General features: G+C 38.2%; 1 protein-coding gene across 4 annotated transcripts in view; it reads left to right on the top strand.

Moving 5' to 3' along the window:
• Ankib1 (ankyrin repeat and IBR domain containing 1) overlaps positions 1-25,814 on the top strand; it is a 102,398-nt gene that overhangs the window by 23,944 nt on the left and 52,640 nt on the right. For all 4 annotated transcript variants that reach the window (XM_034519172.2, XM_076913074.1, XM_034519173.2 and 1 more), the window contains 4 exons: positions 2,072-2,344; positions 4,755-5,055; positions 8,330-8,512; positions 18,474-18,591. In XM_034519172.2, the coding sequence (XP_034375063.1) occupies positions 2,157-2,344; positions 4,755-5,055; positions 8,330-8,512; positions 18,474-18,591 (790 nt within the window). In that variant the 5' untranslated portion in view covers positions 2,072-2,156. The remainder of the gene's footprint in view (positions 1-2,071; positions 2,345-4,754; positions 5,056-8,329; positions 8,513-18,473; positions 18,592-25,814) is intronic.

Raw genomic sequence — 25,814 nt, 5'->3', positions numbered from 1 at the left:
TACTTAGTTGGAAACTAAAACAGGAATGTCTGCATATTTAAAGAGCTTTAAGCATCAATATTACATACAAACTAGGTACATCAAAGGTACAACCCCTGGACACACTTTCTAAGATTTAATCTATCGGGTAGGATCCTTTCTATTCTCCAGGCTACTAGGATAGATAGCCACATCTTGCATACTCACCAAGTCTTCCAGAAGCTCTTTGTTTCATACCTTGAATGTTCTTGTTTGTGCTGTCTTCTTCGTCGCTAACGGTGCACATCGTAGCCCTGCTGCTGTGATGAAATACCTGAGGAAAAGGAGGAAGGGCTTTTGCTCAGTTGCAGAGGTATCAGGGCCTGTGGTGGCACAGGACAGTGTGATGGGAGCATGGAGTAGAGGAATTCTGTTTGCCTCAAGATCACAGGGAAGCAAGAGTAAAGAAGGGACTGACTCTCAGCATACTCTTCACAGGCATGTTCCCCAGTGCCATAATTCAATCTTAGTAGTCACAGGCTGATGACCTAACAAATGGGTCTTTGGAAGGACATTCCCGTTACAGCAACAGTAATTTAACAATAGATACAGGAATGTTACCTTGTAGAATAGAGTATTGTAGCAGTGAACCCTTTAAACAAGGTCTGTTGTAGGTAATTTACATAGACTTTCTCTTATAGTCTTTATACCTGTGTCTGAGACAGTCATTTTCCTTATAGTACAGATGGGAACTTGACATTTTCAGAGGGTAAAACACTTGCTTACAAGTAGTGTTAGCAAATAGGACATTTCACATTTCAGATCTATTTTTCATTTCACATTCCCCTTCCCCACCTCACATTGCCCATCATGACTTCTTCCCACATGTAGAGTGCATAAACATTCGATGTTTTCAGCCTTATTTTGAATCCTTTATAGAAGAGTATTCATTGATTTTAAAAAGGTAGGATAATAATTATCTTTATTTCTTCTGTCCAACCGGTTTTCTTAGTTTGCTGTGATTATCTTGAGTATCAATAAGCTGTAGTTATGCATATATTTATTTATATTTTGTCTTTTTCTTGTAAGTACTTGGAGTTTCACTTTTCCCAAACTGTAGCCCAAGACCTGCAATTCTTAATTTCAGGTTTGTTTTTTTTTTTTTTTTTTTTTTTTTTAATTGACCCGCAAATTGAGTTAGTAATAGTAAATTGAGTGTGTATAATTAACTGCACTGGTTTTTTTTTTTTGTTGTTGTTGTTGTTGGGTTTTCTACAGGAATAGAACTGAGAATGAGCCTGAGTGTGTGTGTGTGTGTGTGTGTGTGTGTGTGTGTGTGTGTGTGTGTGATTCATTAGAGTGACTTATAGATTGTAGTCTTAGTATCCCCATAATGGCTTATCATTTGATCTTTTTGAAGATCCAACAGTTCATTAATTGTTCAGTCAATGAGCCTGGATGTCTCAGTAGTTCCAACCTAGTGTTGGAAGTTCTAGAGTATTCCTAAAGAGCTGCTGGTCTCCTATCTGCATTAAGGTTCTGAAGAAATAGGTTCTAATACTGGCAGATAAATGAATGGTTTAGCAACAGGAGAGGTAGACTTACCAGCAAGAGTAAAGATGAGCAGAAAAAACAGCTTCCTTCTTCATGTGCTTTTAAGTAGGCTGCTACCACAAGGTGTGGCCCAGGCTAAGGGTGGGTCTGCCTACTTCAAATGATCCAGTCAAGACAATTCCCCACAGCTGTGCTCAGCTGCTTTTAGTTCATTCTTGAGGTCACTGGATTGACAATTGAGATTAGCCATCATTTTATTCATCCATAAGCTTAAAGCAAATGATTCCTGCTCATGTGAAGAGAAAAGTTTATATATGTAGACAACTTTTCTAGGTAAAGTACAGCTGTACAACCTTATATAGTCTTTGTATGGGAAAATGTTAAATTTTAACAAGAGGTTAATTTAAACAACATTAAAAATGCAATAAATTTGGCAGCATGTAGTGTTTATTCCCTTCATTTGCTTCCCAGATGTTATTAACATTTGTAATTGTCTCTTTAGGATGCTGCTTTGTTATTACAGCATTACAGTCTAATTTGATAACTTCTCCTTCATTAGAATGTGAAACATGTTGTAGAAGTACTCAAGAAGTGGTTGAAGGAAGAAAGAAAGTGCCACTGCCTATCAGAAAATAAAACAAAACATGGGAAATACAACCACCAAATTCCGAAAAGCACTCATCAATGGTGATGAAAACCTGGCTTGCCAAATATATGAAAACAATCCTCAGCTAAAAGAATCCCTTGATCCAAATATATCTTATGGAGAGCCCTATCAGCACAACACTCCATTACACTATGCTGCTAGACATGGAATGAATAGAATATTAGGGTGAGTATTACTTTAAACCCATTGATAATCAGTGAAAAGGAAAACACTTGTGATCTTTGAAAATGTATAATACCGAGACCTGTCCTTGTTATATGATCTATTCTGAGTTCTAATAGTAAAGGTAGTTCACACATACTTGTTGCTTTGAATACATTTCTATCTGTACTGTAAATTAGAAAACAGATTACAAAGCAAAGTTGAGCACTCTCCAGGGTAAGAGTGAACGGTAGCCAAAGGGACATTGCAGAGCAGTGTAATCTCCCACAGGGAAAGTGCCTAAGGAGAGTAAGAACAGTTCAAGGCTATTAGCATTAGAAGTGAAAGTAAAGACTGTTGCTTGTACACAATCCCTTCCTCATTATCAGAATTTACAAAACTAAGAACTAAACTACAGACTTCCATTACTATGCTGGAGATCTGAGTCTTCTTAGCTCTGGTATGACATTTTGAACTTTCTGGAATGCCATTAATAGATAACCAGTTAAACCTAAAATTATTAGCTAGCTAGAGGCTTTCTGTTTAAAAAGAAAAAGTGACACTTCACCTAAGAGTCAATCAAGATGGATCTGTCAATCAACTGGTCAACAAAAACTCTCTCAGGAAAAGCTGTCTATTACAGTAGAGACTAGAGAAATACTACAAAAGCTGCCTAATATACAGACTAGATACAATGACTTCTTTGTTCATTGTTCACATTCACTCCATAAGAGTACACACTGTTCTGCTATGGTCCCTTTGGACCCCAACAGACTGCCAACAGACCCCTGAGAGGAGAGGGGCCTCATGGGTTCTTCCCCAATCCATGGTAAAATACTGAATGACCCAATCATCTTGCAATCATGTGCAGATCAGCACAGCTTTGAGTTAGAGTGAGTATAACAGTTGCTGTGTATGGCCAGAAAACACCTTTTTGCTGTTCAACTCCTGTCTTCTGGTCTTGCCTTCTTTCCACCCCTCTTCTGAGATTTTTCCACATCCAGTTAAGGCTGGGCATTTGTTTTCAGCATTTTGGCCTGTTATGGTTTCTTTATTAATTGGTACTCGCTGCAGTACAGCACTGCTTTCAAATGGGGAATGAAAGCTGAGGCCCTAGGCTGACATTTTCTCAAAAACTAATTAAATCTTTCAAGTAAAACAACTGCTGGTCTTTGATACTAGTGATAAAGTTTGATCTTTCAAATGAATGCTAAAATTTTGAAAGACTCATTCTTTATATTCAACTTGACAACTTGCTAATATTCTTACTTTCTTATAAATTGGTAGTGATAAAACCCAATGTAATGTATTGTACAATAAAAGATAACAACATTTAGAGGTTCTCTGTAACTCACTGAATCAAATATATTTTACATTGGTATATGATTGTTTCAAATTCTGCATTGATTAAAAAGTTAAAAATGTCACTTAGACGGTTAGATTTTTAATAACCACTACAAAAATTGATTCATATAGTTTCCTCCAAAAGAGCACCAATTAATAAAGAAACCATAGCAGGCCAGAATGCTGAAAATAAATGACAATTGCGTGCTCAGCCCAGCCTGTAATAGTTGACCGCTTGTTAGTTGTTTGGTGTAGTGTCATTATTTGAAAAGGCAATTTAAACCTACTTTTCCATTTCCTAAAGTATATAAAGTCTAGATTTTGTTCATATACTATACTTGAACCAAAATATGTTAAGACAGGTTCTGTCCTATGAAAATTCATCTGGAGGTTCTAGACCTAATGGAGTGGGCACATGCCCCCATCCCTTATCCAGAAGCAACCTCCAATTGATAACCATTTATAAGTGAAAATTTAGTTTCCTCCAAGAGTCTCACTGGGGAAACACACTTCTCTTACAGGTAGGGTAGGCTGCGTGCCCTAGCACTAGATGGCTAACAGAAAATGAACTGAGCATCATCTTTGGAGGATCTTTGTCTCAGAATGCCATGTCAGGACTTTTCCTCTATTTTGAATTTTTAGTATTTTTTTAAAGTAACCTTTTGCTGTGTAACATCCTTGGTCCCCTCCTTTTTCTTTTCTCTTTTTTTCTCCTTTTTCTTGTACAGTCTCATGCTTTTTAGGCACTAAAGTTTATTTCTCTCGTGCGTGTGTATGACTCATGCACATGAATGCCTCCATTACATGTGCCACACCTATGGTGGAGGTCAGAGGACACCTCTGAAGAGTCATTTCTGTGCTGATACATGAGTTCTGTGAATAAAACTCAGATTGTCAGCCTTATGTGAAATGCACTTTATCTTCTAAGCTAATTTGCTGGCTCTCCATCTTAATTGAATGAATTAGTCATTCACACACCTCAATAGATATTGGATTTTTAGCTTCGAAGTAGACTTTACCCTTAAAATTGTTATCTTCTCTGTATTTTGGGGTAGGAAAAAGTTGTTTTTATCCTTCCTTTCCATTTTAGGACTTTTCTTTTTGGTAGAGATGGAAACCCAAATAAACGGAATGTGCACAATGAAACATCTATGCATTTGTTGTGTATGGGACCTCAAATCATGATATCTGAAGGAACCCTTCATCCTCGCTTAGCACGGCCTGTGGAAGATGATTTCAGAAGGGCAGATTGTCTGCAGATGATCTTAAGATGGAAAGGAGCAAAACTTGACCAGGGTGAATATGAGAGAGCAGCTATTGATGCAGTTGATAACAAAAAGAACACACCCCTTCACTATGCTGCAGCCTCGGGGATGAAAGCCTGTGTAGAGGTAAAGCCTGATTTCTTTTCAATATACTGTGCTAGAAAATGTGTATGTTGATAGTATGTGGTAGTCAGTGTTTGCTTTGTCTCAGCAGTTCTCACCCCTTTATTCATTCTAAAAGAACCAAAGCCCTTTATAAGTAAAATTACTACACTGCTTTAGGGTACAACAATCAAACTGCAAGTTTCTAGCCTTTCGAAATATAATGTAATAAAAATCAATAAGAAAATTGTTAATATCTTCTAAGATAACAATCAGCTAAGTACTGTCATACTGAAAATAATAGGGGTTTTTGTCTGTGTTTGCTGAAAATTTTAATAGCCAATTCCTAAACTTCTATATTTTGGTTGTGGGAGAAAGATGACAACTATTACCTATCGATATATTATCTTTACTACTTGATCTGTTTATTAAATAGATAACTGTTAATTGGATGCATTGGTTAGACTCCTTTTTAAGACCTTGTCTTTAAAATGTCTTTTTTCAATTGAATCTGTGTTCAGGTATTCCTGAATACATACTACATTTTGGAAATTTTTATTTATAAGTATCTATTATATATTACTAATATATAAAGCATCTTCCAAGCTTAGATAAAAATCATTCAACCTTTGATTTCTTAAAAGATGTTGGAACTGTTAAAGTTCTGACAGGAAAGGTATCCTGGCAGTTGGGAGTCAAGGAATATCACCAAGTCATACTGTACAACAAACCTCACATGAGAGATTTATTAAGAAAGACAAGTGGATCGCCACCTCTGCTCAGGAGTGAAGCAGCAAAGAACTGAGCGGGAGGCAGGCATTATACAGTTTTTTTCTTTCCAGGGTGGTCCGGGATTGGTGAGATTTTATAACCCAATCTTGGGGCAAGCTCAGGAATTGGTGGGATTCTGTGATCTGATCATGGGCTTTTTTTTTTTCACTGTGGGGCATAGACAGTCATTAAGGCTTTTAGAGTATAGTAGTCTGAAGGATGGGACCTGGCCACTCCCATGACTATTATTAAACTAGAAGTATTTTCCTAGTATAAGTGCCTAAACACATTGTAATATGTATCACTGTGTAACTAAAGTTCCTAGAATATCATGTATTTTATAAAATTTACTATCATGGGTAACTTAAATACTTTTAAACTTTTCTACCTTATTGTTTACAGTTTTTGTTATAAGAATAATAGGAATAAATACCATTTCTATAATTTTTAAATATTCTTAATGCTTAATGGCACCAAGTATCATAAAATGGTACACATTGTATGAATAAATACCACCAGATATTTACTATTTTTCATAGAACTGTGAGACCATCTAGTGATGGAAAGGGCAGAGATGTCTGGTATTGGTCCTACTGCTGCTTATAACACATTGGTGATAGTTTTATCTGGGGTGTTTAGGATAAATCTCAGAATTATCTCAAAAGACCCCTTAGTCACTAATGCTTGTTATAAAATATATCCCACTTTCTCTGCATAATCTTTAAACTTAGAGAAAACTCCTCCCAGCCCAGTAGACACAACTTACTTTTTTAACTTTTAGGGATTCATATTTATGGTAGCATTCTCTAGTTGTTCATTTTGATTCTTTTTTTAAAATTTTTTTATTGGATATTTTATTTATTTACAATACAGATGTCATCCCCTTTCCCCATTTCCCCTCCCTAGAACCCCATCCCTCTTCCTTTATGCTTTTATACCATTTTGGTTACATGCATATAATAAGGTCAGTTCTAGGTTGAGGGTCTAGCAATAAATAGATGCAAATAGTCAAAGAACAAGCAATACAATAAACACCAATAAACGCCAAAGAAAAAGCAAGGCATTAAACTCAGTTACGTGAACACTCCCATGAACACTGTTTCTAAAGGCTTATCAGAATAACCAAAGTATCTGAGCCTACTTCCCTATCCTAGCCCAAGGTCATTTTCATGTCTGAAGCCTACTTCCTTGTTCTAGCTTAAATTTTAGAATCCTGTCTGAAATTAATTCTTTGTTCTGGCCTAATATTTAGATTCCTGTCTGAGATTACTTCTTTGTTGTAGCCTACAATTTAGACTCCTACCTGAAATTACTTCTTTGTTCTAGTGTAATGTCAGATTCCTGCTTGAAGTCTACTTTCTTGTCCTTGGCCAATGTCATGTTCCTGTCAAGCAGCCCCTTTCCTTGTCCTTGGCCCATATCAGCTTCTTGCCAAGCAGCCCCAAAGGCTCTCCACCTCTCCCCTTTTTTATTTCGTTAACAAGACTGAGCCTGTCTGAGGTCACTCTGACAAGAATGCCTTCCTTACCCATCATGGAATATGCATTATCAAAGGCAATGCATTTCTGTCTTAGGTTGGTAAGGCTCTTTGCAGAATCTTGCCCATCCTTGGCTTGCCAGCCTGTTAATTTAATAACTCTGTCTGGGGGTCCATTTTCAGGTTTAAGCCATGTACTTTGGCTGCCAACATGTTCATGTTGTTAAAGATAAGTTCTAACATGGTGGGCAGGAATAAAAGTATTCCCAGGACAAGAAGGGCTAGCCTGATCAAGCTATATATGCCATTCCTGAGTTTGTCCAAAATGGAAATACTGAGCTCAGGCCATGGATAATTTTATCAGCATTATCTGCAGCATCAAAGGTCAACAGAGCAGCATTCTTTAAATTCATAATCTCAACTATGCAAAGTTAACACACCCAGAGAGGTGTTAGGATTGTGCCAAATATCCTACAGGTGTCTTTAAACTTTTTTCTAATTATAATGACAATCATTGTGAATTTCAAAAGTAACACTACTCCAATGATATTTGTGATGACACTTAGGATGGCTCCTAACTCTTGAACCTTGAACCTCCTTCAGATAATCTGAATGGGTTATAGAGCATTATTCATTGTTCCAGATGCCTATATAAGTCCTTTTGTATACTCAATACATTAGTAACATTTTTTGCTAGATGATTAACAAAAATAGTTGTCTTAACTCCTTGTGTCAATGCTATTGCAGAAGCAGTGGTGCTAGCTATTAATGGAATTAACGCTGTTATGCCAGCAATAATCAAGTGTGCTACCCTCTTGCTTCTGCTTAAAGCCTAACTCACTTCTTCCAGCACTTTCAAACTTTTTTCAGAGAATCAACGTTTTCTAATACTCAGAACAATGAGATGAAAGCTGGTTGATAGACTCCCACATAACAGACATGCCAGGTTTCAGCACACTAACATAATTGGAAATTACACAGTCATTGCAACTTAATCAGATCTATAGTGTGTGTGTGTGTGTGTGTTTTTTTAATTTTTTTTTTTTTTAGCTTTTAGTAAAACATGGAGGAGACTTGTTTGCTGAAAATGAAAATAAAGATACTCCTTGTGATTGTGCCGAAAAGCAACACCACAAAGACCTGGCCCTCAGTCTGGAGTCTCAGATGGTGTTCTCTCGGGACCCAGAGGCTGAAGAAATAGAAGCTGAGTATGCTGCATTAGACAAGCGAGAGGTAAGCTGATTGTTTGTCTTTAATCTCAGTGTGGGTGGTTATTTTTGCAGTATGCTTGATAGCCTTAGCTGTGAACATCAAAATACGTCTAGAAACTGACTGTTGAGTCTTTTCTCTAACATGTAGATATATTTACTAACATGTAAATAAACATGTTAATGTGTAAGTCCTGCTTACCCATCTGTGTATCCTCACAGGCCCTACTCTCTCAGTCTTTCCCTTGCTGACTGCCACCAAAAACCCAAAATAAAAAGAAAATGTAAAAAAGTCCTAATTCCTCAGTGTTTCATGTTAACTTCATTCTAACAAGACTCTTGTGGGCTTACATTGTATATTACTTATATTGGCTTGTATGTCTATTACTGAATATTTCTCGTGAATTCTCAGAATTTCTGAACCTTTGTTCTTCTCATGGTGGCCAAAGGAACTGAGTTCCCAGAATTAATGTTTCCATTTCTTAACTTCTTTTGTTTTTTTAAATTATTTTATAAAGTTCTTCTTTTGGTTTAGGTTAATATGGAAACAAAGAGGCCTTTTATACTAAGCATTTGCTGACTCTTTCACATGGTTTTGAATCCACACAGGAAGCAGAAATTATTTGAATAAGTTGTCACAATCAAAGTGAGGTAAACTTTATTCCTCCTACTCTTTCAAAGCCAAACACTTTCTGTTTCCCATTTTCCTACCTTTTGACAGTCCATGACTTTGAGCCAAACAGTAATTGGTACTCTAATAATACAGTCATTTAGTGAGAAGATATTTCAATAGTGTTTCAGAAGTGAAGGGAATTATGATGATAGATTTAGTTTTTTCCTCTCATGATACTATCTTAATTTAATTCCTAATTTAAAAGTAATAGAACTTAGTGGAGGGAAGAATATATATTATAAGATAAAGAAATTAATAAAAATTATTAGCAGGTTTACATCTAAGTGAATTTAGCATAACTATAGTAAACTATTATGTTGAGTTGGGAAAAGTTACAGAACAGAAAAAAGAGCATTCAATAATAAATTTTTAAATTTATTCTTCTCTCATACAGTATATACAAACCACCATTTCCTGTTGTGTATAATATTAAAAAACAATTCACTCTAACACTGGCCACTCTCTGGCTCTGCCGTCTCACCGCCTCCATGGCTAACCCCATGCAATGGCTGCCCAACTTACAGTTCACTGGCTGTGGAACCTGCTCATATTCCCAGCCATCCAGCCCTTTTGGTTAGCTGTCACAAATCCCCATAACCCAGTAAAAATCAAAACTCTAGAGGCTTGTAATTTATCAGTCAGATTTATATCAGTAAATTGTCAACCCACAAAACACCCACACAGTGAACTCAAAGCCAGTTGATATTGATATATGCTGTCCACCTAGATAAGACAAATTGTCCTATATTATTCTATTCCTTCTGTGATATTCATAGCTACCTGTGGCTATTTAAAACCACAGTTTATCCTTCTCTTCCTCCATCTTCTCTCCTTCTCCCTCTGTGTCTTTATCTGTCCCATCTCTAAAACTCTCAGCCCACCTTTCTTTTCCACTGCCCAATCACAGGCTCTAGTCTTATCTCCTGCCTGCCCTCACCTGCACATAGATAGCAATCTATAATTCCCCCTTTCTCCACTCCTCCCAGTGCCCCACCCCCATAGTCCATTGCTCCTTTTCCCTTTAGATAAGAAATGCTGGCCTCCCATGGATATTAGGTGAAAAAGTTACAATAAGACTAGGTACATCCCCTTATATTAAGGCTAGACAAGGCAACCCAGAACAGGCAAAAGAGTCAAAGACACGCCCACTCTCACTGTTAGGAGTTCCACAAAAACACTATACTGAACAACTACAACATATATGTAGGGGACCCATGCAAGCTCTGTAATTGCCACTTCAGAGTCTATGAGCCTGCTTAGTTGATTATGAAGGTTTTTGGACTATCCAGCCTCCAGTTACTGACTACCCAAGCAGTATTACATGGCCTCCTCTTATGGCAAGGGCCTCAAGTTAGAGCAGTCATTGATGGGCCACTTCTAAAAGCCCTGAGCCACCATTACCTCAGCACATCTTGCAGCAGGACAAGTTATAAGTCAAAGGTTTTGTAGCCTGGTTGGTGTCCCAGTCCCACTACTGGAAGCCTTTCGTGGTACAGAAGATGGCCAGATCAGGCTATGAATTCTCTATTACTAAGAATCCTCACTAGAGTTGCTCTCATAGATGCCAGAGAATTTGCACCACACTAGGTTTCCACATTACCCCCAAATGCCCCCAAATTCCAGTCATCTCTTCCTGAACTCTCTCCCTTCGTCCCTCCCTCCCCATCTAACCCCAGTTCACCCACAAAATCTATTCTATATTTCCCTTCCCAGAGAGATCCATATGTGCCCCCTAGAGCCTCTCTGGGTTGGTGGGTTGTAGTGTGATCGTCCACTTGTGAATAACTACCATTTATATCTTTCTGGATCCGGGTTACCTCACTCTGGATGATATATTCCTAGTTCTGTCCATTTGCCTGCAAATTTCATGATGCCATTGTTTTTAGCTGAGTAATAATCTATTGTGTAGGACATTTTTATACATTGTTGTGATTGAGGGACATCTAGGTTGTTTCTAGTTTCTTGGCTATTATGAATAAAACTGCTGTGAACATATTTGAGCAAGTGTCCTTGTGATAGATTGGGGCATCTTTGGGTATATGCCCAGGAATGGTGTAGTTGGGTCTTGAGGTAGATTAATTTTCAATTTTCTGAGGAACCACTGTTTTTATTCAAAAGTGTCTGTTTAAGTTTGCACTCCCACCAGCAATGGAGGAGTGTTCCCTTTGCTGCACATCCTCACTAGCATGAACTGCCACTTGTGTCAGATGGAATGTCAGAGTCATTTTTGTTTGTAGGTCCCTGATAGCTAAGGATATTGAACATTTCTTTAAATGTTCCTCAGCCATTTAAGATTCCACTGTTGATAATTTTCTGTTTAGATCTGTACCCCATTCTTAAATTGTTTGGATTTAAAAATTGGATTATTTGGTTTGTTGATGTCTAGTTTCTTGAGTTCTTTATTTATTTTAGATATTAGCCCTCTGTCAGATGTGGAGTTAGTGAAAATTGTTTCCCAAACTGTAGGCTGCAGTTTCATCCTATTGACAGTGTCCACTGCCGTAGCAGGGTTTATTTCAGTTTTCTTAGATGTTGAGACTTGCTTTGTGACCTTGTATGTATGTGGTCAGTCAAGGAGAAAGTTCCATGAGGTGCTGAGAAATATATATAATATTTTGTGTTTGGGTGAAATATTCTGTATATATGTTATATCCATTTGGTTTAAATCATCTGTTAGCTCCAATGGGTGACCTGTCCATTGGTGAGAGTGGGAAATTTAAGATTCCCACTATCAATGTATGGGGGTCAAAGTGCAATTTAAACTTTAGTAATGTTTCTTTTACAAATGTGGGTGCCCTTGTGTTTGGGGAATAGATGTTAAGAATTGAAACATCAGCTTGGTATATTTTTCCTTTGATGAGTATGAAGTGTCCTTCCCTATCTCCTTTGATTAATTGTATTTTGAAGTATGTTTTGTTAGATATTTGAAGCTACACCAGCTTGCTTATTAGATCCATTTTCTTGGAAAATCTTTTTCCAACTATTTACTCTGAGGTAATGGCTATCTTTAATGCCAAGATGTGTTTCTTTAATTTTTTAATTTTTTTTTTTTTATTTATGAGTGCTCTGTCTGCATGTATACCTGCATGCCAGAAGAGGGCATCAGGCCCTCTTTATAAGATGGTTGTAAGCCACCACATGGGTGCTGGAAATTGGACTCAGGACCTCTGGAAGAGCAGCTAGTGCTCTTAACCACTGAGTCATCTCATCAGCCCTTAGGTGTGTTTCTTGTCTGCAGCAGAAGGATGGATCCTGTTTTCCCATTCAGTCTTTCAGTCTCTGTCTTTTTCTTGGGGAATTGAGTCCATTGATACTGAGAGAAATGATTGATGGTTGTTAATTTCTGTTCTTTTGATGGTGGTGGTGGTATCTTAATTAGGGTGTCTATTGCTGTAAAGAGACACCATGACCACAGCAACTCTTATAGAGGAAAACATTAAATTGGAGCTGGCTTATATTTTCAGAGGTTTAGACCATTAATATCATGGCAAGAAGCATGCAGGCAGACATGGTGCTGGAGAAGGAGCTGAGAGTTCTACTTGTTGATCCATAAGCATCAAAAGGAGACTACTACACTAGACCTAGCTTAAACATATGGGATCTCAAAGCCCTTCTCCACAGTGAAACACCTACTCCTAGAAGGCCGTACCTTCCAATAGTGCTACTCCCTAATAGGGCCAAGCATTCAAACACATGAGTCTGTGGGTACCATTCCTTTTCAAACCAATGTGGTGGTGGTGGTGGTGGTGGTGGTGGTGGTGGTGGTGGTGGTGGTGGTGGTGGTGGTGGTGGTGGTGTGTTTATTTCCTTTGTTTTTGTGAATGTAGTTAATCTCCATGGGTTGGAGTATTCCTTCTAGAGCTTTCTGTAGGGCTGGATTTATATATAGATGTTGTTTAAATTTGATTTAATAATGGAATATCTTGTTTTCTCAATTCATGGTGGTAGGAAGTTTTGTTGGGTATAGTAGTCTGGTCTGGCATCTGTGTTCTCTTAGAGTCTTCAGGACATCTGTTCAGACCCTTCTAACTTTTACAGTCTTCATTGAGAAGTCAGGTGTAATTCTAATAGGTGTGTAATAGGTCTTTTTTTCTTACAGCTTTCAATATTCCTTATTTCTTCTGTATGTTTTGTGTTTTGATTATTATGTGGTGACAGGACTTTCTTTTCTGGTTCAATCTATTTGGTGTTCCATTAGCTTCTCGCACCTTTATAGTCATGTCCTTCTTGGGTTAGTCAAATTTTCTTCTATTTTTTTTTTCCTTTTGGAAATACTTTCTGGGCCTCTGAGCTGGATTCTTCTTCTATTCCTATTATTCTTAGGTCTGATCCTTTACAGTGCCCCATAGTTCCTAGGGATAGTTTCAGGGGTGCTCTGAGAGAGTGGGGCAAGTCCTTGTGGGGACAGCCTACCTGCTTCCACAGGGTATGTCTACCTGAGGGAACAGAGAGTGGGGAAGGTCCTCCTGCAAGGTTGGTGGCCTACCTGGTCTTATGGAAGGCATGGCCTGTGGCTGACCAGGGGAGGCGTTATCTGTCTGAGTTGGTAACTGGAACACAGCAACCGGGTGGGGAGAGACAACTGAGGATTAGGTCTGTTGGAAGCTAGTGCATGACAAAGGTCTGCAGGCATCTAGCCTACCTGGCCTAGAAGAGGTGGCTTGGTCTGGAAATTCTTAAATTATAACATGTATAATTGAAAATGTAAAAATATCTCCTTTTTAACTCTATTCCCCAAATGGTACTAGTTTTTGAAGCTCTCAGTCATATATAAGCAAGTCTATAGTCACTTTTAATGTGAATAAAATCATATTTTACATTGAATTTACCAGGTCTGTCTATGAAGACCTGGCTGTATGGGAACTCAGTATGTAGATCAAGCTGTCTTTGAATCCCAGAGATCTTCTTGCCTCTGCCCCCTAAGTGCTAGGATTAAAGGTGTGTGCTACCACATCTGGCTTGCAGCTTGTTTGTTTTCTTTTTTAACTTAACAATTTATTGTGAACATTTTTATTTTTACAAGATTGGGACATATAGTTTGTGTATTTTGACTGTTTTCTCACTGACCAACATATCTGACTTAGATATTTTTAATTGTTATATTTGAGCTAAGGTTTCCTTTTATTTTATGGTATAGGTAGTATATGGCATAGCCTGTAACTTTTGGCACATCTTAATTTAAGACAAGTTGTGTTAGTGCTATTTTAAGAGCAAAATAATTAACAAATCAGATAATTTACATGTCATCATCATTTTTGATTGTTTTTTAATCTACTTTATCCAATCATCCAACAAAATTGTCTGCTTTGACAGACACAGTTTTAGGTGAGCCAAGGTAATCAGTATGGAATAAAGATAGGATACCTGCCCTCCTGATATTTATATTCTAACAGAGAAACATATATAAGAATTTGAAAATTAAACGAGCACATAATTTCCACAGAGTGGTATTTACCCTAAAGAAATAAACGTGTTTTTTTTTTTAACTCTAAAAACCTGGTGATGATTAGACTTCTGTAAAATGTGCATCATACAAGGTTCTGTCTTGCCTGCCTCTGAGTAAGTGAGGAGAAAATGGCATACACTGGATCCTTCCCCTAACAGAGAACCCACATGCTGCACAGATAGTCTGGCTAGCAGAACTAAATGGTTGTACCTTGTAAGAACAAAGCTTCCAGTCAGGAAAAAGTGTAAGATGCTCCACATGTGACCAGAAACAGCTGAGTGAGAGAAGAGGCTGGCATGCAGGACTCCTATGGTGACTCTTCTCCTGTCTTTCCCAGGCTGACCTTGGGATCAGCTAAAGTTGGTATTAATACACTCCTCTAAGTGTATGAATATGTGTACATGCGAGTAAGTCAGAGGATAAATTCTCTCCTTGCATTGGTGGATCAAACTCAGGTCATGAGGCCTTTGCACAAATGCTTCACCCAGCTGAGAAATCTCTTTTTTACAATGAACTTGTTTACCTATACCGGAGTTGGCCAATTTCAGCTCTGGAATAAATAATAGAAAAAAATACTCTTTTCATGATTCATTTATACTTGTAGTCTTCTGAAATAGTTTTTGAAGATAACTATCTTTTTTTTTTACCTGTTATCAAAATAATAGTTTGTGTATTAGGTTGTGCTGATTTCTTCTGTGATTCTTTCATAGCAGTAATATGCACAATTACAGAAGAGGTACTTTTATGCATGGCTTCTTTTTTATTTAGCTTCCTTTTTTATATCAGTTTTGACCTTTTTTTTTTGAAGGTTATTGCTGGCTTGTAATATGAAAATAGTAACAGCTTATCTTTGCAACAAGAAAGAGACAGGCACCTTCGTTTTTATTTTTGCCACAGAAGGGAGAGCAAGTGTGCACTTGAGACTGAGCAGTCAGTGTATTGAAATGTTTCACATGACCTAATTACCACTCTGCTGCAGTTTCGCAGAGAATGTGTTATATGCTCTGAAGGCAGTGTGCCTTTGTCCTTCAAGAGCTCTTCCTTTGTTACCCACTTCAGTACAAAACTGCAAACATTTAAAAGTTTAATATATACAGGCCACTTTATATTTCTCTTAAATATTGGAAATCCAAACTCTCTGTATGTTGTCAGAATTCCAAGAAAGTGTTTTTACTAAATATTTGTTTAACTGTTGTGATTAAATTTGCTGTTTCCTCTCTACCTAGTTGACTTCACATGAAGGCGGTAGAAAAGATAACTTATCTGAAAAGGAACTTTATGCAGTTACCACCATTGGGGATACGGAGAATCCTCCTATTGCTGAGGCAGGGTGGGGTCCCTAGGGATATGTGGCCAAACTTGGAACATCACTGAAGAAACTGTGTGAAGTTGTGGGAAATTTTTGGAACAGTTTCTGCAGATTTAACTACGAAGGGATTTATTGTGTTTTACAGGTGAAAGTGTGCTTTATAATTAGCTTAACAAGCTTTTGACACTTTTCTAATGATAATTAGGATGAAATTACAGTGTTCATTAAATGATATCCCTATTTGGAACCTGGGTTAATTTTTATATCTTTGTAGTTAATTTCATATAATCACAATATGGGATAGCCATGACAGAAATATAAACAAATGATGTAGGACATTTAAGGCATGTGATGGAAAACATTTAACCTAAGTTTTTTCCTCCGTTTGTAATGGGCAGAGCTCTGCACACTGTGCACATGGCCACTGTTAGTATCTCCTTGACATCTGGGAGGGGGCGGTTATTATTTTTTATTTTTTCAATAATTTTTATTCACTTTATATCTCCAGATCGCAGCCCCCCTTCTTTCTCTCCTCCCTCTCTTGCCCTTGCAAATCCCTCCCCACATTCCTCCTTCCCCTTCTCAGAGAAGAGGAAGCACTCCCTGGGTGCCACCCCACCCTGGGACATCAAGTCCCAAAGGGAATAGGCATATCCTCTCCTGCTGAGTCCCAACTAGGTAGACTGGGTAGGAGAAGGGGATCCAGTAGCAGGCAACAGAGTCAGAGACAGCTGCTGCTGACAGCTGCTGCACCACTTGTTAGGGGACCCACATGAAGACCAAGCTGTACATCTTCTACAAATGTGTAGGGTGCCTAAGTCCATGCTCTTTGGTGGTTCAATCTCTAGGAGCTGCCATGGGCCCAGGTTAGCTGACTCTGTAGGTCTTCTCGTGGGGTCCTTGACCTCTCCAGCTCACTCAGCCCTTCCCTCTCTCTTCCACAAGACTCCCTGATCCATCTCTGTCATCTGCTAGGTGGAGCCTCTCAGGAGACAGGCTTCCTAGGCTTCTGTCTGCAAGCACAGCAGAGTATCATTAATAGTGTCAGGGGTTGGCTATCTTACATGGGTGGGTCTCAAGTTGGACCAGTCATTGGTTGGCCATTCCCTCAGTCTCTGCTCCATCTTTATCCTTGCACATTTGTCAGTAGGACAAACTGGGAGTTTTATTTTTAAAGTTTATCATTCTGCTACTTTTAAGTAATCCTCGGCCTTTTACAGGATTACCTTAACATTTGCCCTTTGTATGTTTTTATGCGATTGTTATGATACTACATATTTTATTTGAAGTTTTCATTCTTAATGCTTGTGAATTTTTACACACTCAGAAGAATCATTTTAAATGGGTGATGAGTGTTGAAACATGTATCATGTAAGTCTGTTAATACATGTGAGCTATTTTCATTTATTCTCTTTTCCAAGTAACACTGCAAGTTATACAAGTTTACAGTGGAAGAGATTCTTACAGTGGGATAAGAGGTGAATTTTCTGAAGGAAAGCTTGTGACACCAAGTTGTTAAGTGATATGTGGATTTTTTTATTTTCACCTAGTGACTCTGAAGAGCCGCTCTCTAAAACTTGCCCAGCATTAAGTATTGTCTTATTTTTCTAACCATGGCTAAATTAACAGGTAAAAAGTTTGTACCTTTTTGAATGTTTATAACTTTCCATTTATGGATTATCATACTTTTCTGTATGATTAGAATAATAGGTGTTTTATTAAATCTTGGTAGACTGTGTGGTTGAGTTCTGTCAGTCTTTCTGTCATTAACATACTAATTATCTTTTATGTGATTCTGCTCAAAGACATCTAGGAGATGAGAAAGGAGATGAGAAACATCACCTCAGATGTTACCTTTGATAACATTCCTACTCATGTATTCCATAAGAACTGATGAAATGATTGTCATGATATTTTTTAAAACTCAAAAGATTAGAAACAGTTTCAAATTGTAAAATACTTTAAACTAACTGTAGTAGGTGAGATACATCCTATACCCAAAGCTCTCTGACAACTGGTAAATGCTGCCAGAGGACATTGTAAGTGGGTTTGTGGGTTTGTGGATGTTTTCCCTCTCCTACATATTTAGAAAATTCTGCTTCTTTTAAAATGTAATCTCTAGTTCTAGCTTTACTAGTATAAGTTGGTTACTATTCAGTTGTTTAGTTACTAAACCTGTGCCAAAGTGACCATACACACAACCAACTCACATCAAGAAGAGTAGATAAAAAAAGTACATGAGAATTATAATCATGATTATGGCTTAGTGGTTACATTTTATTTCTATAGCTCTTTATGCTTTATCCAGAACTGTGGTCTATAGAGTGCAGTGCTCTTCCCATCGTAATGCTTTGGTTTTGAGGATGATAAAGCACATGCATAGCTGCAGCCATGTTCCAGTTTGAAGTGGACTGGGGCAAACATAGACTTACACCCAAGAGAGTGGAGCCAAAAAGCCCTGTCACAGCTACACACAAACTGCAATGTTAAGTCATAGCCATGTTTATTGCTTTAAGAATATAGTAGCCAATTTAACTTTGTTTCTCTTCTTTCCAAAGCCATATGAAGGATTAAGGCCCCAGGATCTTCGTAGGTTAAAAGATATGCTTATCGTGGAGACCGCAGACATGCTCCAGGCCCCTCTGTTTACTGCTGAAGCACTGCTTCGAGCTCACGGTAATGAGAAAAATGTCTAATGCCTCTGGTAACTCCATGCCTTTTGCACTTCAGAGTTAAATATAGTTATGTCTATTTTTTTAATGTACAAGGTTTTTCAATATGAGCCTACATAGTTTCTGTGCACATGTTCGTTAACAGTGATTTATCCTCTAACACTTTGTATTTCCTGCATGCACTGGCTGTAAATCAAGAAGAAATTAGAAATTTCTTTGTTTGTTTTAACATTGAGATACTAAGTAGTTTTTGCAGAAGTCATTCAGAAGTCATTGTGTCAGATTATAGTGACACAATTAAAATGTTTTAGCAATTATATTTATTCAAAAGCTATTTCTTACCATGTAATATACAATATACTAATAAGGTTTGTTAATTTTTATTTATTTACGTTGGGGTATTTTTTAAATCCATTCATTCAATTATTTTGTTTTTTTGAGACAGGATTTCTCTGTGTAGCCCTAGCTGTCTTGCAACTCACTCTGTAGACAAAGCTGACCTAGAACTCAGAGATCTGCCTGCCTCCACCTCTGCCTCCACCTCTGCCCCCTCCTCCACCTCCTCAGTTCTGGGATTAAAAACATGCATCACCACTGCCCTAGCTGGTTTCTGGTTTTGGTTTTGGTTTTGGTTTTGGTTTTGGTTTTTTCTTAATGAAAATTTCCCCAAATTTGTTGTTAGACTCCTGTGATTCTTAGCAGAGACTTCACTTTGGAAATTGTTACATGGTGGATTGTACTGTTCTTGCCTAGTTATTTTGTCTGGCCTTAATGAACAGCATTTTCTGACTTTAAAATACTTTTTTAGAGTAAGTGCTGAAATTAAATAAAAATTCATTTAAATTTAAATACATTTAAATACATTTTAAAACAGAATAGTAAATATCTGTTCTATTCCAGTTATTTTGAAGCTCTGGTTGCCTATTTAACAAGAAGCTTTTATCCTAAACACTGAAACAGATGTTGCTTCCCAAAATATTGTGTCTTTTGGTTATAGTAAAATTCAAACCTCCATATTTCATCATGGATTAAGGAGCACTGTTGCCCACTTGTTGGGTAAATCTGCAGAGTCACATCTTCAGTTCTAGTGCTTGCATGGTTCTGTCACTGGTGTTGTTCCCTTCTGAACCCCAATATTCAGGGTCTGTACCAAGGAACCAAGGCCTTGCTATAAGAAGAATGGCCTGGGAAACTGAACATAGAGTCCAGGGCTGGCTAGATTTAGGGAGTCGAAGTCCTAACACGTGAGTCTAGCTGCGAAGTACACTGAACAGTCTACCAAGTGGACTACTGTGAACCAACAGTTTAACTTGACTTATAATAGCTGCATAACTACAGTCAGACTGTAACCACGTTTTCTAGACTGTGTTTCTAAATGTTTAGTTTTTTCACTTTCTGTGTAACCTATCAGTGTCCTCATTGAACTCATCACTCGAGTGGGCACCAGCCTCAGCTAGTTACCCCAGCAGGGACTTGCGTGTCATCCTTCACTCATCACCTGTGATGTGTCTGCCAGGTCCCATCATTTCTCCTCTTACATATTGCAGCTCCACTCATCTATTGTTCTTCCATTCCCACTGATGATGTAAATATAGACTTAGTACTTTTCATCATTAGAGTACCCTAATCTTCAGTTTTGTTCTGCTTCCACCCAGTACACATGCCATGTCACTTTTGAAGGCCGGACTGAGCCTGTCATTCCATGCATGAATGCTCTTCACTGGTTCCCAGACTTTACGCCCAACTAGTTTTTAAAAAGAGACATATGACAGATTTCTTTATTGGGATTGTTACTCTCTCCAGTTCTTTTACCCAATTTGTCCTTAAAAAACACCTCTTCATTTTTAATAGCTGAGTAATGCTCCATTGTGTAAATGTACCACATTTTTTGTATCCATTCCTCTGTTGAAGGACATCTGGGTTCTTTCCAGCTTCTGGCTATTATAAGTAAGGCTGCTATGAACATAGTGGAGCATATGTCCTTGTTATATGTTGGATCATCTTCTGGTTATATGCCCAGGAGTGGTATAGCTGGGTCCTCAGGTAATGCTATGTCCAATTTTCTGAGGAACTGCCAGACTGATATCCAGAGTAGTTGCACCAGCTTGCAATCCCAGCAACAATAAAGGAGTGTTCCTCTTTCTCCACATCCTTGCCAGCACCTGCTATCACCTAAGTTTTTGATCTTAGCCATTCTTACTGGTGAGAGGTGGAATCTCAGTGTTGTTTTGATTTGCATTTCCCTGATGACTAAGGATACTGAACATTTCTTTAGGTGCTTCTCAGCCATTTGAGTTTCCTCAGTTCAGAATGCTCTGTTTAGCTCTGTACCCAATCATTTTTAATAGGGTTATTTGGTTGTCTGGAGTTTAATTTCTTGAGTTCTTTGTATATATTGGGTATTAGCCCTCTAGCAGATGTAGGATTGGTAAAGACCTTTTCCCAATTTGTTGGTTGCTGTTTTGTCTTATTGACAGTGTCCTTTGCCTTACAAAAGCTTTGCAATTTTATGAGGTCACATTTGTCAATTTCTTGATCTTAGAGCATAAGCCATTGGTGTCCTGTTCAGGAACTCTTCCCCTGTGCCCAGGTATTCAAGGTTCTTCCCCACCTTCTCTTCTATTAGTTTCAGTGTGTCTGGTTTTATGTGAAGGTCCTTTATCTACTTGGACTTGAGCTTTGTACAAGGGGCTAAGAATGGATGGATTTGCATCTTTCTACTTGTTGACCTCCAGTTGAGCCAGCACCATTTGTTGAAAATGCTGTCTTTTTTTCCTCTGGACAGTTTTAGCTCCTTTGTCAACGATCAAGTGACCATAGGTGTGTGGGTTCATTTCTGGGTCTTCAGTTCTATTGATTTTCCTGCCTGTCTCTGTACCAATGCCATGCAGTTTTTATCACTATTGCTCTGTATTGCAGCTTGAGGTCACGGATGGTGATTCTTCAGAAGTTCTTTTATTGTTGAGAATAGTTTTCGCTATTCTGGGGTTTTTGTTACTCCAAATGAATTTGAGAATTACTCTTTCTAACTGTGAAGAATTGAGTTGGGATTTTGATGAGGATTGCATTGAATCTGTAGATTGCTTTTGGCAAGATGGCCATTTTTCCTATATTAATCCTGCCAATCCATGAGCATGGGAGATCTTTCCATCTTATGAGATCTTTTTTGATTTCTTTCTTCAGAGACTTGAAGTTCTTGTCATACAGATCTTTCACTTGCTTGGTTAGATTCACACCAAGATATTTTATATTATTTGTGACTATTGTGAAGGGTGTCGTTTCCCTAATTTCTTTCTCAGCCTGTGTATCTTTTGAGTAGAGGAAGGCTACTGATTTGTTTGAGTTGATTTTATATTTAGTCACATTGCTGAAGTTGTTTATCAGGTTTAGGAGTTCTCTGGTGGAAGTTTTGGGGTCACTTAAGTCTACTATCATATCAGTTCGTAGGTAAATGGATGGAACTAGAAAATATCATCCTGAGTGAGGTAACCCAATCACAAAAGAACACACATGGTATTCACTCACTGATAATTGGATATTAGCCCAGAAGCTTGAAATACCCAAGATTAAACTCACAGACTACATGAAGCTCATGAAGAAGGAAGACCAAGTGTGGGTGCTTTGGTCCTTCTTAGAAGGAGTAACAAAATACTCATGGGAGCAAATATGGAGACAAAGTGTGGGACAGAAACTGAGGGAGGGGCTGTCCAGAGACTGCTCCACCTGGGTATCCATCCCTTGTGCAGTCACCAAAGACAGATGCTGATGTGGATGTCAGGAAGTGCATGCTGACAGGAGCCTGATATAGCTGCCTCCTTAGAGGTCTGCCAGAGTCTGACATATTCAGAGGCAGATGCTCACAGCTAACCATTGATCTGATAAAGGGGTTCCCAATGAAGGAGTTAGAGAGAAGACTGAAGAAGCTGAAAGAGTTTGTGACCCCATGGGGAGAGCAACAATACCAACCAACCAGAGCTCCCAGGGTCTAAACCACCAACCTGGGAGCACTTAGGGAGGGACCCATGGCTCCAGCTGTATATGTAGGGGAGGATTCCCTTGTTGGGCATAGGTGGGAGAGGAGATCCTTGGTCTCATGAAGACTGGATTTTGAGTATGGGGAAAATTGAGAGTGGGGAGGGGGAAGGGGGATAGGTGGGGCCACATCCTCATAGAAGCAGAAAGGGGGATAGGATAGGGAGTTCTTGGGCGGCGGGGGTGGAGGGAGGATGAGGTAAGAGTATAACGTATGAAATGTAAATAAAATATCCAATAAAAAAACCCACCTCTTCTAGGAATTTTTTAGAACCCTTCATGTATCCATTATATTCTATATACAACACATGTGCGTGCACATGCGCATATTTTTGTGTGTCCCCACAATACCAAATGTATGTTAATATCAGTAAGTACTTGTGACATGAATAAACATCCTTGAATTAAATCCTGAGTCAAAAAACTTAAATTTAGATGTTCTTGATAGCTTTGGGGACTAGAGATAAAGGTCAGATACAGCTTATAGAGCACTTGCTTAGCATGTATGAAGGCCTGAGTTTCTGCCTAACACCTAGTAATCTGGACATGGTTACACACACTTGTAATCTCAACACTGTGAGATATAAGCAGGGTGATCAAAAGCTTGGTGTTATCCTCAGGTATATAGCAAACTTGGGGACCCTGGGCTACCTAGTGCCCTATCTACCAAAAAAACAAAGAAAAAATAAAAGCTTTTTAAAGTGATACAATTTAATAGCAGAATAGTCTCCTTTTAGATAATGGCAATACCTAACAATTATAATATGAAAACTTGTACCGAATCTGGGAGTTAGGAGAACATTTAAAATCCTATAACTTAGGAGGCAGAGGTTCAAGACTGCTCTAAGTTACATAGGGAGACTCTGTCTCAAAATAAACTTACTCAGCATTTAGGAGTCATAAATCAGAGGATCACTCTGGGCTACATAATAAAGTTCTGGACAGCCTGTACTACAGAGTTCTATTCTGTCTCAAAAACCTAAAAGTAAAAACAATAAAAACACTGTTTAAAAAATAAAATGCTGACCTGGCAGAACAATGGAAGCTGTTCATCAGTGGGGTCCTCATAAGCATCTCATCCACCCTAGTCTACTTTCACTCTCAGTGGTTTTACTTGTCTGAACTCAGCTAAAGTTCGTAATTACCAAATGCAAAGTTCAAGAGCAAACTGTAAGTTTTTAATTGCACACCATTCAGAATGTCCTGCAGTGGCACACAGCTAGGCCTAGCACATGGTCTTTGGTACAGTGTTGGAGCTGTATGCTGTAGTCCCCCCTCCCATCAGTGAGTAGTCATCTCCATGTCAGATCAGCCTGTACATAGGACAAACTAGTGTCTAAGGCACCTCGCTTTACTCAGTAATAGCAACTTGATATTGGAAGTTTTGTTAGAGTACTTGTTTTTGGTAAGTTATAAGCTGAACTTATCACCAGTGTATATGTATAAGATTTTTTTTTTAAGTTCTTGATACTCATGCAGTTAAAATTACATATTCATGGTATAGTGCTATCCACAGGATTCTACTGGTATTCTTAAAACATATCCTCTGTGAGTAAGAATTATGTTAATGCCTAGGATCCACTAGCTGCTGAAGCATCTCTTAATCACGTTACACCATGGTTCAAAGCATTCCCATCTTAATGTGAAATGGGGCTCTCCCCCATACAGTCCATCAGGGCCACCAAGACTTGATATCTTGAAGTTGTTTATCTCCATTCCTAGCCAACCACTCAGAAAGGGAAGAGTAGGTGTTGTAGAGTTTCTCAGTCCATCCAGATGTGTCATGTATCATTCCTACACATATTTCACTGGCCAGATTTTAGCCATGCAGCAACTCCTACATGCACGTAACAGTTATACCCTGTAACACTTTTGCAAAGAGTCATATTTGCCAGATACCTATGTTCTCAAAGGAAAATCTAACAATTTTTCTGTTCAGCATTTGTCCATTCTATAATAGCTTTTTATTGTTTTTATTTTAAGATAGCATCTCACAATATGGCCATATTGGCCTCCAGATCACAGTCCTGATTCAGCTCCCCCAGTCTAGGTATATCCCACTATGCCCGGCTCTGATAAGTTACCAAAGCATTTGTTTTGTGTTTCTTCTGTTTAAACATTAAGTGAAGGATATGAGTTTTCTGATGGGTATTTTTTTTTGTAGTATTTAGGTAGCATTACTGACATTTGATAATGAAATAAGATTTATAGCAATCAGTTGTATTAGAGTGTAGAACAATACACAGAGCTATCCTCTGTTATTATATGCTCTGCTTCAGAGCTATAAATTCTACTGTCTAAAAGACCATAGTCTTGCTGACACTCATCTTTTCATAGGAATACAGATTATGCTATCTTTTGTCAAATTTAAACCTAATCTAATAAAATTGACCTAAATTAAGCAGAAGTAATAAATGTTTTTGTGATGTTTAGTAAGTAGTAATTTAAATCTTACTGACATCTCTTGGACTTTTTGCAGTAATAAAAACAATTTTCATGGTTAAAATCATTTAGGTTGATTTTATGTGTATGCTTGTTTTACCTGCATGTGTGTATATGCATTACATGCTGGCAGAAAAGGGTGTTGGATCCCCTAGAGCTGTAGTTGCTGGTAGTTGTGAGCCACCATGTTGATGCTGGGACTCAAACCAGTGTCCTCTACAAAGGCAACAAGTGGTCTAAACTCATGAACTTATAAGATTCAATGAGACCTGTTGATAAAGAAATATCTAAATTGTAGAGTACTAACTTGCTTGTCCTTAGAATAAGTTCATATTAATGAATTATTCATATCATTGCTTTGCAGTTCATGATCTCTGTCCAACATGGGCTCTCTTCACGCAAGGCTTTTATCAGTGTAGGTTTCTTCCTGCACATCACATCTTTGTTCTAAGCTCCGTATCTTATATATAACACCTTGCTGAAAGTTCTTCCAGAACATACCAGTTTTTCATGTTTCAAATTACAGTCCTACTCTTCCAAGTGTGCTTTGTTCACTAGTATTCCCAGTCTCTGTAGATGGGAGCAGCAGACAGCCAACTAGGACACAAGCTGGTGTTTCTTCCCCCTCAGTCCTTGACCCTTCTCACTAACAAATTGTCAGTTCTCTCTTCTGCTACACCACCTTGTCTGGGCCATGGTTACCTCCATTTACAGCATAGGTAGCCTTCTTCTAGTCTATTTCTTTCCTTCACT

Source organism: Arvicanthis niloticus, chromosome 15 (genome assembly GCF_011762505.2).
Source record: "Arvicanthis niloticus isolate mArvNil1 chromosome 15, mArvNil1.pat.X, whole genome shotgun sequence".
Classification (NCBI taxonomy): domain Eukaryota; kingdom Metazoa; phylum Chordata; class Mammalia; order Rodentia; family Muridae; genus Arvicanthis; species Arvicanthis niloticus.
Note: the sequence above shows the minus strand (reverse complement) of the source record. Positions and strands in the feature narration are given on the sequence as shown.